The sequence below is a fragment of the Hemibagrus wyckioides genome, linkage group LG04 (assembly GCF_019097595.1).
Source record: "Hemibagrus wyckioides isolate EC202008001 linkage group LG04, SWU_Hwy_1.0, whole genome shotgun sequence".
NCBI classification, from domain to species: Eukaryota; Metazoa; Chordata; class Actinopteri; order Siluriformes; family Bagridae; genus Hemibagrus; species Hemibagrus wyckioides.
In genome coordinates, this window is record NC_080713.1 from 3,700,648 (window position 1) to 3,714,125 (window position 13,478).

The following is a 13,478-nucleotide window of genomic DNA, read 5'->3' on the forward strand; positions in this document are numbered from 1 at the left end:
CGCCCATGACCCTGTCATCGGTTCACCACTGTTCCTTCCTTGGACCACTTTTGATAGATACTGACCACTGCAGACCGGGAACACCCCACAAGAGCTGCAGTTTTGGAGATGCTCTGATCCAGTGGTCTAGCCATCACAATCTGGCCCTTTGTCAAACTCACTCAAATCCTTACGCTTGTCCATTTTTCCTGCTTCTTACACATCAACTTTGAGGACAAAATGCTGGCTTGCTGCCTAATATATCCCACCCACTAACAGGTGCCATGATGAGGAGATCATCAGTTTTATTCACGGCACCTCTCACTGGTCATAATGTTATGCCTGATCGGTGTTAACGCGGTTCTTCCCCGCAAACAATGGGAAACAAAATGGAAGCACAAAACTGTCTAGAACATTGAAGAATTTTGGGTTTCTAAATGGACAAAACGATGGACAAGAAAAGGTTCAAACTCAAGTGTTTCTAGAAGTTGAAGATAATTTTTTTTTTGACTATTTTCAGAGTCAGTGCTTCTAATTTGTCCCCATTCTCCTGAACAGAGGTGCCAATACTTTTGCATCCTATTGTACTTGCTGCTTTTGTTAAACCATGCATGTCTCTTTGAGCAGAAAGTGATCCCCGAGGCAGACAGACATATGTACAGTCCTTTATTTCACTCGTGTTCTTCATAAGCATCACGTTTACATTGCACAGATGACAAGAACTTCACAACACTCGACACCACGACGTCTGTTATACCACAGCATGAAAACAAAAGTGGCATGCTGAAAGATAACACAGCATATTCCATATTATTTTAAAACAAATAATAAAGAGTTAAAATAAACCGTTACATTCTGAGGCATCGCCTGCCTCAAAACGAGAGCATACTGACTCTGAGAGCCTCAGAGACGTACACGGCGTGGTGTACAGAGACCTCGTTTCCTCCTTCGCTTTAATTGGCATACAATTTACCTGTCTGTATTTTGATAAATGTTTGGCAAAGAAAAAATCCGTTTCATCACACACTGCCAGGTCCCTGGAACTACAATGCAGAGATAAATACAGAAATATATTATACTGTACTATAATAAACAGCTTTAATATATATGTATAAGGGTGCTTTCACACTTTTTGGCCACTTTTACAAAGCCCTTTGTTGTCCTTCTGACCGATCAGGTGGCAAAATATGGAAAAGGAAAGGAAAACGAACATGGAAGAACATATTCGCTCGACAATTTAGACTTGTTTGCGGAAAAATATAAGAGGTTTTGTGGAAATACTTCATCAGCAGTTGGCAAGAAGGGCATCTTAAACATTTCAGGAAAGAAAAGTGGTTTTAAATCGATTGATCAGGTGGTAATGGTGTCTATTTGTCAGGATGTTTCACCAGTAAGAGACTTTAACTGTGAGCAGGACTCGCTCTCCCCCCTCTCTCTGTCTGTCGGTCTCTCTCTCACTCTCTGTCTGCCTCCCCCCCGTCTGTATGTCTCTCTCACATGTCTTTCTGTCTGACTCTCTCTCTGTCTGACTCTCCCTGTCTCTCCCTCTCTATGTCTCTCTCTGTCTCTCTGCCCTCTGTCTGTCTTTCTCTCTCTCTCTCTGCCCTCTGTCTGTCTTTCTCTCTCTGTCTGTCTGACTCTCTCTGTCTGCCCGTCTTTCTCTCTCTCCCTCTCTCTCTCTGTCTTTCTCTCTCCTTCTCTATGTCTCTCTGCCCTCTGTCTGTCTTTCTCCCTCTCTCTGTCTCTCCCTCTCTCTGTCTGTCTGACTCTCTCTGCCTGCCTGTCTTTCTCTCTCTCCCTCTCTCTCCCCATCTCTCTGTTTCCACCAGTATGTTCCACCAGTAAGAGACTTTAACTCTGATGTCACACAAACAGCTCAAGTCTCCAAGCTGTCTCTAAACTGCCTTCGAATATAAAAAGTGTGAAAGCACCTTAAACAGTCTCATTAATAAGATGATGGGAGAGTTTTTATACCAGTGTTGAACCTGTTAAAATCTTTATAACACTCGTAGTGTTCCGTTTTCTACCGCACGTCAATCAGTGTCTCTCCTTCCTTCACCGGTGCTGTAGTGTTACAGAGATGCGAGCGGGACACGAAAAGCACGGGAGAATAAGAAACAGCCGATAGAGAGAAGCACACTGAACACCAGGAATGTGTCAGTAACGTAAGCATGCTCACAATGCCAGGCTTAGCACTGACTGTAGTGCCGTCACAGTGAAAGTCTGTTAGCGCCCGCTAACTTCCTGCGTCTCTAAAGCTCCGCAAGCTCCTCCTGCTTCCGCTCCGTCATCCGGGCGCATCGTGGACACGTCGTAGAGTTGTCATAGTAACAGTCCCTGATGAGAGACAGGAAGTAAAAAAAATAATAATTATAATGTTAACAAAATAATTTTTGGGAGCACATCTGGGCAAAGTGCAAAGATCATTATTCTCTCTTTCCCTCTACCTGTCTCTATAACTCTCTCTCCTCCCTCTCTCCCTCTTTTTCTCTCTACTCCCTTGCACTCTGTCTGCTCCCTCTCTTTCTTACTAATCCCCCTCTTTCACTCTCTCTAACTATTCCTCCTTTCTCTCTACTCCCTTTCACTCTCTTCCCCAATCCCACTCTCTCTCGGTCTGTCTCTCCCTCTCTCTGTCTGTCTCCCCCGCCTCTGTCTGTCTGACTGTCTGACTCTCTCTCTCTCTCTCTCTCGCTCTGTCTGCCCCACTCTTTCTGTCTCTCCCTGTCTCTCTCTCTCTCTGTCTTTCTCTCCCTCTCTGTCTTTCTGTCTCTGTCTGTAATCCTCAAAGTGGCTAAGACCAGGCAGCAGATTATTGTAAACTTAAGGATGTAGATGACCACAACCAGACTAATAAACATTATAGGACAGGATGTTGAGCTGTTTGACCCCAAAATCATGATCATTTTATATAGTAAACTTTTGGAATCCTGATGTTTGACTCAGCAGTGAAAGGCGTGTAATTCCGGTAACGGTCTGAATCGTTCGAGCCTGACCTGTGGAAAACAGCAGAGCATTCTTGGCACACTGAGGTGTGGCTGTCGAACGGGAAGAGGATATCCCCCTCCTTACACAGCTCACACACGAAACCTTTGGCTTGGCATCGCTGAAAAGAAGAGGGCAAAGAGATGATAGAGATGAGTTTACAATCAAAATCTCCTCCTGTCTGAGCGTTGGTTTTATAACAATCTGTATTCATACTGCTCTTTCATTCTGAGCTGAACGATTAGCAGTATAATTAAAAAGAAAGACATATTTATTAAGCACGTTAAGTCGGGTTTCTTTGTAATACAGTAATGTAGTTCGGCGCACATTCGCATGATCTCACCTCACAGTCGAGTTTAATGTGCTTGGCGAAGGTGGTGTGAATCTCAGTGAGAGAGCAGCTGAGCCGGCCGCTGTAGATGTCGATCAGGTCCTGCAGGCTGTACATGTCGTCGTTCTCTACAAAGTGCTGTCGATCTTGAAGCTGTAACAGGACAGAAATATATATATATATTTATATGCCAAGTATTTCTGGCATGCCTAAAAATCAGGTTTGGATAAGATGAGAGCAAGAACATTGTAAGAGATTCACTCATTTCACTTCTTTTCAGCACCTACAGGGAGCACTGTTGCTACATATACGCTCAATACAGCTTACAACCATGCTACATGAGTCAGCGTTTATCCAGAGAGGCGTTTTTAATGCTATCAGGAAGGCCACATGGGAAAATTAATGATAATATAATAACTGAGACATAAATAAATATATTCATATCACTAAGACTAAATAAATGTATTCATATCACATATGATACAGATGTGTCTCTGTTGCTACACCAACCTAAACTCTTTAACATTGCTATTTCTCTTCTACTAAAAAACAGTCAATACAAAAGTCTTTATGAAACAAGCGTAAGGATTTGAGTGAGTTTGACAAAGGGCCAGATTGTGATGGCTAGACCACTGGATCAGAGCATCTCCAAAACTGCAGCTCTTGTGGGGTGTTCCCGGTCTGCAGTGGTCAGTATCTATCAAAAGTTGTCCAAGGAAGGAACAGTGGTGAACCGGCGACAGGGTCATGGGCGGGGTCAAGGCTCATTGATGCACGTGGGGAGTGAAGTCTGGCCCGTGTGATCCGATCCAACAGACGAGCTACTGTTGATCAGATTGCTGAAGAAGTTAATGCTGGTTCTGATAGAAAGGGGTCAGAATACACAGTGCAGGACGGGTCAGGGCTGTTTTAGCAGCAAAAAGAGGACCAATACAATATTAGGCAGGTGGTTATAATGTTATGCTTGGTTAGTGTATATGGACAATTGCCTCCTGGAAAATGAGGCTTCATTATCAAGCCTTCTTCAGCTTTGACCACAGTCCAGAGAACAGCTTAGATGGAACTGAAGCGATGGAAATGTGACAGAGGGTAGGTTTTGCTTTTCAGTGTAGCACTGTTGTTCTCATTTCAAAAACATTTCAAATTCTACTGTAGGATCTTCATCTGACAGAAACACTGAACGTTGCTCTGACTGACAGGAAGAGAGAAAAATGTCGTCTCTCCCACACATAGCCATGTGAACAAATGTCGCAACATCTGGATTCGAACTGTTATAAAATATCATTATTTTCTGTTGAAATCAGTTTTCCTAATTTCCACTGACTCATGCTGATGGTTTGCAACATGCCGAGATTAATCCTGTTTCATGTCTAAAAAAATATAAAAACTGTGTCGAAATCAGATTAAGGTCCATGCAGATAAATTAACTGGGTCTTATTAACAAAGATGAAGACAACATAACATGTCATAACATCAAGTTTCATCTTAAAGCCCCGTACCTGCAGCAGCAGTCTGGCCTCCATGGCCTCTTTACAGGTGATGAAGTAGGGCTTCATCAGTAATATATCCTGGCGTAGCTTCTATAATTGGGAAAAGAAAAGAAAATCAGACCTACAGCACATAGTATACAAAAAATTAAATAAATAATATCAGAGCAAGGAATCTTACCCTGATTTCTACCAGCTCTTCCACGAAGTTAAAGAGCAGTGGGTTTATCTCCTTCAGCCTCAGCACAGGTCGGGAGATCATAAGAGCCAGATAACGCATGGACGAGCGACACACCTACACACAGCGGGGCGTGGCAGGTTTAGAACACCTTCGAGGTGTAGCAAACAGGAAGTGTAAGTCTATATTGTCTATGTAGGGTGTTAAACCCTTTGTTGGTGTGCTGTAATAGGAGAATCAATTAATGACAGGATGGCTGGAAGAATTAAAGCTGAATATTTTCTGATTTGTTTATTTAGCATTTAAGGAAGGAGTCTCCAGTGTCAGAGCCCAGTGTTTTTAACAAGAAAGAAGTCTTTAGGACAGTATGCTTGGAACATTTCAAGCATACAAGCAACTGTGTTTGTCTTCAAGCGAAAGAAAAATGATGAGGGTGAGGAAATAAACAGGAAATGTAACTATAAAGGGATAAAAAGCATGTTCTTTAATACACTATATTGTCGAAAGTTTTGGGACACCCCTCCAATTCAGGTGTTGTTTTTCAGGAGTTGGGCTCGGGCCCTTAGTTCCAGTGAAAGGAACTCTTAATGCTTCAGCTTCATACCAAGACATTTTGGACAATTTCATGCTCTTTGTGGGAGTTTGGGGATGACCCCTTCCTGTTCCAACATGACTGCACACCAGTGACCAAAGCAAGGTCCATAAAGACATGGATGAGTGAGTTTGGTGTGGAGGAACTTGACTGGCCTGCACAGAGTCCTGACCTCAACCCCATAGAACACCTTTGGGATGAATTAGAGTGGAGACTGTGAGCCAGACCTTCTCATCTTACATCAGTGCCTGACCTCACAAATGCGTCATAAATTGCCATAAACACACTCCTAAACCTTCCCAGAAGAGTTGAAGCTGTTATAGCTGCAAAGGGCGGGACAACTCCATATTACATATTATTATTTCATGTGCATGTAAAGGCAGACGTCCCAAAACCTTTGGCAATATAGTGTTCAATAAGAGGAATACAACATACTGAAACATGCTGCTATAGACAAATAATCAATTTTAAGATGATTAATTACTATTAACTAATTACAGTATCATTAAACATATAGTACTAGATCCCTAAGCGCTGTTATATGTTTATACTCCGTGTTTATACGTACCTTTTTGGGCTCAAATTCCCAGTTGTGAATGACACGTGCAGGGATGATGGCGGTGTCATTCCAGTGGCAGGTGCTGCAGTAGTACTGTCCAGTGTAGTCACACTGCCTCGCCTCGCTCGGGACACCTCCTACAGGATAAAACACAGCACCAACTTCAGGCAGGTTCAAGGAAAGGGATGATTTTTAAATATGCAAGAATTTACAATAGACCTTTAATAAAAATAGGTTTTAAAAGTCTAATGGACTCAAACCCAAATAATGCCCACTTCAAACAAGACTCCATTTAATTCAGTTTTATTCGTATAGCACTTTTAACATAGACTTTGTCTGGAAGCAGATATACATATATAAAAAATAGAGCATAAAAATGACAACGTTTAAAATGTAATTTATATTCATCCCTAATGAGTTGGTCATTTTCAGGGTCATGATCTGACCAAACTACGACTATGTGCAAGTTAACGCATCAGCAAAATTGATCTAAAAGCTGTGATAATAAGGTCAAGTGATAAAAACATTGATTTTTAGCCACGCCCTCTGAGACAGCCACAAGGTGAACACTCACTGAGTGAGATCTGAGCTCGGCACTCCGCACATCTGTAATCCTGTTTGTCCAGACCGTTCTCTGGGCAGATGTTTAGCTCGTACTCCGACTGGTGGCTCACTTTAGACCTCACGCACGGCTTTGTGATGAGATTCATGCACTTGCTGTGGCAACGGTAGTAACAACCTGCGGTGACGGAGGGCAAGAAGATATTTAGAGAAAAAGTTAGAGAGGAGAAACATCCTCTACATCCTGACTACATGTTGGTTAAAAAAGAAAGCCTAATGATGGGGTCACGTTTAGGTCTCGCCTCAATATGGGAAAGGAAATGCAACTGGATGGCTGTGTTGCCTAGCAACCACTGCTTTGAGGCTTGACATGATGCTAGAGTAGGTAAAAAGGCTTCGTGCTGCTTTTTCAGTTCCTCTGTAAAGGAAAAAATAGATACGTACAGAACTGAAGCACTATAAACTGACTGAAACATCACAAAGTGACTCCAGCTTTTAAAAATAAACCCGATAATAATGCACAAACCATTTACGGTACAGAGTCTAGTATGTATATAAATATTTTTTGGTCGTTTGGATTACAGAAAACAAACCTAATCAAAGGTTGAGGAAATTTTTTAATGCCCTTTGACTGTTTTGTATGTACTATGAACATGCTAGGACTTTGTTTATCAAGGCTGAAGACCAGGTTTTGACATAACGCTGTATCCTTGGACTGGCTTTGTCCATGGAAGCCTGTTTCAATAAGCTTCTGACTCACAGTTCTTAGGCTGAGGCAGTTTGCATTTCTGTAGTGAGTGAGATGCAACAGCGTAGGTGTTTGTTTTTATTTATCTGCGACATGCATCTCTAAGGTCTACTACATCGCAGCTGTTGGCAAAGCTGCAACACCATGACACTGTCAGTGTCAAGTTTCAGTGTGCTTTTATTTTATGCATCTGCTTTGCAGTGAGTGGCTGAATGACCTGAACATGATCATTAGGAAGGGTGCACATACTTTTGACCATGAAGTGTGATGGTGTATATATGATGTTGAGGCTACTTTAACAGGACAAAAGGTGTAAGAGAACATAGAATCTGCACCATATCCCTTAAAACCACCACTGTTAACTTTTTGTTTTTGTGTTTTCAGCTCAAGGGCGTGTCAAGAGTATATACAATGCTTTTTTTTGCTGTGATGACGATGTATTCAACATACAGTATACACCGATCACCGAGACTGATTATCTCCTCATCATGGCACCTGTTAGTGGGCGGGATATATTAGGCAGCAAGTCAACATTTTATCCTCAAAGTTGATGTGTTAGAAGCAGGAAAAATGGGCGTAAGGATCTGAGCATGATGCCTAGACCATTGGATCAGAGCATCTGCAGCTCTTGTGTCTGCCGTGGTCAGTATCTATCAAAAGTATCCTTTAAGTCCTGTAGGTTGCGAGTTGGGGCCCATGGAGGCTCCAATTCTTAACTTACAGGACTTAAAGGATCTTCTGCTAACATACTGGTGCCAGATACCACAGCACACCTTCAGGGATCTACTGGATCCCATGCCTCAAGAGGTCAGGGCTGTTTTGGCAGCCAAAAAAAATGGGAACTAACACAATATTAGGCAGGTGGTCATAACGTTATGCCTGATAAGTGTAGATAATCCCATCTGTGGAAAAAACCCTCTAAGAATGTAGAAGGATTAGGAAATAATCGGACCTGTGCATGTGTACCAGGTCTGAATAAGACCCCAGATGATGGTGCTGCACTTGTCGCACGTCTGTTTGACACTCTTGCTCTTCTCCTTAGAGAAGCGATGCTCCAGCAGGATGCGCAGGTTGGGCTCATCTTCTTCCGGGTCCTATTATTAAACACGCAGGAACTCTTTTTAACAGTACACTACTATGGAAAAGAAAAAATACAGTACTAGATGGTTCAATAAGAATCAGGTGTTTGGAAACACACTGCGACGTACCTTCAGTTCCTGGAGTTTGAGGCGAAGGTGGATGAGTTTGGCCACGGTGTCCTTCTGTCTCTCGGAATGTTCTGGTAGCTCCAAGATGAGTTTCTTACACTCCTCTATAGCCTGCTTCAGCTGCTCGATGTCCGACGCCACGAAAGAACCCTGAAGAGGGATCAAATGACAAGGTTGTGTGAACTATTCGTTCGTTGTGATCATCATCGCTATTTAAACTTGTGTAGTTGTTTTATAAGCTATGAAATAAAACACTTCAGGGCTGTTGTTATGGGATAATAATCAACTGTGTGATGATGTCTGTGAATTAATTACTATTACAGTTTGGGGATGACCCCTTCCTGTTCCAACATGACTGCACACCAGTGACCAAAGCAAGGTCCATAAAGACATGGATGAGAGAGTTTGGTGTGGATGAACTAGTCCTGACCTCAACCCCATAGAACACCTTTGGGATGAATTAGAGTGGAGACTGCGAGCCAGACCTTCTCGTCCAACATCAGTGCCTGACCTCACAAACGCGTTTCTAGAGGAATGGTCAAAAATTCCCATAAACACACTCCTAAACCTTGTGGAAAGCCTTCCCAAAACATTTGGCAATATAGTGTATATTAAGAAGAAATACACTGCCTGACTAAAACAAGGTCATCTATTGGATCCTTAAAGTGTTGTAAGACTTTACAGGGTGGTAGTCGATACAAAATCTCTGGGAAAATACACATTCTCTAGACAGAAATAAATGTTGATGAATGTGTGCCGTAGTCAAAGCTATAGTTGCTGTAATAAAATATTACAGTGTTGAAATTTATTACTTTGTTCTAACAAGGTAACTTGTGGTGTGATGCTGTTTAATATTTTACCTGTATTACACTAAACTCTAACACCTAGTTTCAAATAATGAATATTTTCAGACTTTTATGCAATATCATATGACACTAGAAGGCATTTTAACGATGAACGATCGGGATTGTAATCGTTAGAAAAACGAGACTTTATTTTTTAACGTTAAAACGATAACGCACAATGAGAAAAAGTGTATTGTGAAATAGTTCATCATAATACTGATATTATCACGGTATCATCCAGACATCACGCCATTAATTATTTAACGTAAGGTCATTTTTCTTTTGCAAAACCCATAAACACTAAACACACACTAACTAACAACGCTTTATAATCGAGTCAACCTTTGAGCTGAGAAACAGCAGGTTTAAAAGAGGCACACATGATCAGATCCATCAGGGATCATTAGCCAATCTGTAAAAAACAAAAACCAGCTTCGTGCTTTTAACAGTCAGATGCTGACTCTGCAGGAAAAACAGCATGACTGTGAGCTGTAACACCGCACGCACTGAAAAACACAAATGGTTTCCTCCTTTTAAAAGAAAGCAGAACCATTATATCACTCAAGAAGCCATTAGGTCACGAGCATTAGTGCAAAAAACAAAACAAAAACAATCAATCGATAAATAAATTCACCACAGGTCGCGAGAAATGGTCCTCAGCCAGCCCTAGGTCCATGGTCCGGTCTGAGTTCTGGCTTTTCGTCTCGGTGGAGAAGATCTCCGGTCTCACCTCTGTAGAAGCAGAATGTTACAGGCGTTTATCCATACACACAGGCTAATCCTCTGTTCATTCTTTAGCTGTAGAAATCAATGGCCATTGCAGCAGCACTCTCTCTTTTCCTAATCAACACAGCCTCTTACATAAACCTCATGCAAAATCTGGAGCATGTGACAATGACGTGACTTGGTGATTACCTCAGAGACGGCGGGGTAGACAGCAATAACTCAAAAAAGGTGTGGAGGTATGAGCGCTATAAAATCATCGGAATTCTCGATACTGACTGGTCAGATTCATTTACTCTTCAGGAGTAATTCTGCTCACGGGTTTATATCAACACGCTCGTTATAGCTCCTGTAGTAACTTAGATCTATCTTAGGCTTAGATAGAACGGTTATAAATGAATAAGATGGACAGATGTGGTGTTATTGATTGAGAATCGTTGATATGGTGTAGCTCATTACGGAAGGAGTCTCCCTGTGTCAGCGCTTCGTAACACATTGTAACTTCAGGATAGAAGACTTGCGCTCTGTGATGGACTGGACTATTTATTTTATTTTTAAAGAAGAAAGAACTGCTTCAATAATTGTTAACTACAGCTCACTTATTTTTTCTTTACAGATGTTCCACAACATTAAACATGGTTATAAACAGTTAATAAAAGATTTACAGCCCATAAATAAGAATGTAACTGTTGGTACATGGCTGTAATATAAGAAGAATATGTGCTGTTATGGATGGGACTACTGCTTCACGTTGAGCCGGTTCACGCCACGTTGATTAATTTAATGTTAAAGCACATGCTGTGTTTTAATCCAGACACTTAAGACGCTTGTTTGTTAGTCACAGCAGACCGTGTGTGAAATACAACGACATTTAATGCACCAGAAGTCTTGCTGTTTGCTGTCTGAAGCTTGAATTCTTGCCGATTTCTAGCGAAAGGATGCGTTTGAAATGATAAATCTTTGTTAATCCATGCAACGCAATAACGTGAAAACAACAAGTAAGCTAGGGAAGAATAAGGCTTAAAAAGGTGAGGATAAATAGTCATTGTATTATTGCAATAAAAGTTCAGAGCTTTTCCGTCTGAGTCTGTAGAAAGTATAAAGCATAAATATAGATCAGGTTAAAAATGCTATGCCTTATCCTACATCTCTGCAATAAATCATACGTCTAAAACAGCTATGAAGTTATCACTGATTAGTTTCAGAGGAGTTGAATTTGTACCTGCGTAGACTTCACAGCACAGCATGGTTTTTAATCCCGTCTGTCGCGTTACACTACGGTCACTACAGCAGCTTCGGCTTTCGGCTCATTGAGCAGCTTCAGTTCATTTAACAGTCTGGAACTGTCTTTATATATAAGCCGCATGTCTAACCAGGCGAAATGAAGAGCTGTGGGAAGTCCTGCTCTTCCTGTTTCAATCACACTGTTCCTGTTTCATTTCTCTCTTCTCTATCCTTCTCTCAGATCCTTTTAACTCTGATACAGCGATCAGCCTCACCACCACATCAACAGTCCTAAAATATAATAAGTGGTGACAGAATCAGCAGCTTCACAAAGAACAAAAAATCCTAAACCAGAGATAGCTGGTGCATAACAGATCAGAGAGGGACAGAAAATACTCTACATGGCCAAAAGTATGTGGACACCTGTGACAGTGTGTGAAAATTTGGAAACACACAATTGTCTATAATGACTAGGATGAATGAACTGATGGATGGATTTGTGGATGGATGGAATGACTGGATGGCTTAATTGATAGATGGCTTAATTGATAGATGGCTTAACTGATGGATGGATGGATGGATGGATGGATGGATGGCTGGCTTAATTTATGAAAGGATGGATGGAATGAACTCAGATGGAATGGACGAGTTGATAACGATGGAGATCATCAACTCTGATGGAATGGGCGGGGCTCTATAAAGAATAAGGGATGGAAATAATGCAAACTGCAGTGATAAGCCAGATCTGCTCATTGCTTTGTTTTGTTTAAGCAGGTGAGGACATAGCAGTTACACTCAGGCTATGATGCACAATGCCCAGTGCCCTTTCACATCCCAGGTGACAAAGGTGTAGACTCACCTGGTTTCGGAGGATCCCTTCTCTCTGAGGTGCCATCACTTTCACTCCTGTCGAACGGGTTGATGTGACCCTGGCGAAAGCGTGCAAGTCTCTCATCGTATTCCATATCGCTGGTTACACCTGGTTTTACACACACACACAAAATATTGTGTTAATCAGTCCAAGGTTATATTTACATACTCAAACCTGACAAATAGAAGCAAACTGGTTCATTGGTGTGTGTGTGTGTGTTTGTGTGATGCCCTGCAATAGACTGGGAGTATTCCAGCATCGCATCCAGTGTTCCCAGAATAGACTATGTATTCATTTATGTATTCATAAAGCGACTACTGAAGATAAATGAATGTTCTGGTTTTGAGTATCAGTATGCTATGAACGCATGTCAGGATCACGCCTCTGGTGTGTCGACTCAGTGTCGACTCATTTCCTGATGTCGTCAGAATCGAATCAATATCCAATCCATAGAAAACAGTAAAAGATGAATCAATGCGATTTGCACATTTCACCAATTTGAACCTTACGTATATAGATTTATATTAAATAAACCAAACAACTATTATGAAAAATACATTTTATAAATCCAAAACAACATTACGAGTCTTTTTTTGGCCACACGTTTGTTTCTGTATCATAAGCTCAGGAAAATAAGCTGACATTTCTAAAATCTTTTCTTTCTAAATTTCTTAAAATCTGAGCTTTATCATAAATAAAATCAAACCAAAATTAGAGTCTATCATTAAATCAAATAGTAAACATTTTTAACTGATAATCGTCTACATGGCTCGAGCTCACTTTGTTTGTTGTAAACAACAAATGTAAACAACTATAGCTATGCTAGCTAAGGTAAACTAACTAAAGCTTGGTGTCAACAATATCAGCAAAAAAATAAAATAGAAAAATTTCTGAAATGCGCCATTTAAAAATTTAGAAATTAAATTCTAACCCCGTTCATAGTATAGTGTTAGCTATTCCGCTTGCTTTCTAGCTAGCTAGCTTCAGCAGCTAATTAGCTGGTTCGTCTGCTCCAAAATCTTACCTCATATTGATTTAACAGCAGCATATTATTCAAAGATATTATTCATCCTGGAAATAGGGAATAAAAAGAATTATTGTTCGACTTCCATGATTGAACAGAGATCACAGTTTTTTGCGTCCACCGACCAACAACATCATCCCTGTCAATGCAAGCTGAGTCAGGG

General features: G+C 41.1%; 1 protein-coding gene across 2 annotated transcripts; it reads right to left on the bottom strand.

Annotated features, from left to right (window-relative positions):
* Positions 1 to 628: 628 nt before the first annotated feature.
* On the bottom strand, positions 629 to 13,478 carry def8 (differentially expressed in FDCP 8 homolog). 2 transcript variants are annotated; one of them, XM_058387671.1, is made up of 12 exons: positions 13,316 to 13,478; positions 12,280 to 12,399; positions 10,108 to 10,205; positions 8,629 to 8,778; positions 8,373 to 8,514; positions 6,686 to 6,850; positions 6,121 to 6,248; positions 4,964 to 5,077; positions 4,795 to 4,875; positions 3,308 to 3,448; positions 2,976 to 3,085; positions 629 to 2,316 (listed from the first exon to the last, which is right to left on the bottom strand). In XM_058387671.1, the coding sequence occupies exons 2-12, from the start codon at positions 12,383 to 12,385 to the stop codon at positions 2,232 to 2,234; spliced, it is 1,320 nt and encodes a 439-aa protein (XP_058243654.1). In that variant the 5' UTR covers positions 12,386 to 12,399; positions 13,316 to 13,478; the 3' UTR covers positions 629 to 2,231. The 2 variants fall into 2 exon arrangements, with proteins under 2 accessions (XP_058243654.1, XP_058243655.1); XM_058387672.1 differs by lacking the exons at positions 12,280 to 12,399; positions 13,316 to 13,478 and adding an exon at positions 11,419 to 11,923.

What these genes read in the sequence shown, in the direction of transcription:
- def8 (XM_058387671.1), bottom strand. Translation starts at nt 12,385, where the DNA reads ATGGAATACGATGAGAGACTTGCACGCTTTCGCCAGGGTCACATCAAC. An exon ending in TCAAACTCCAGGAACTGAAG is followed by an intron (nt 8,515 to 8,628) that starts GTACGTCGCAGT and finishes GTTTAATAATAG; the next exon opens with GACCCGGAAGAAGATGAGCC. An exon ending in AGGCCAGACTGCTGCTGCAG is followed by an intron (nt 3,449 to 4,794) that starts GTACGGGGCTTT and finishes GTCCTGTTACAG; the next exon opens with CTTCAAGATCGACAGCACTT.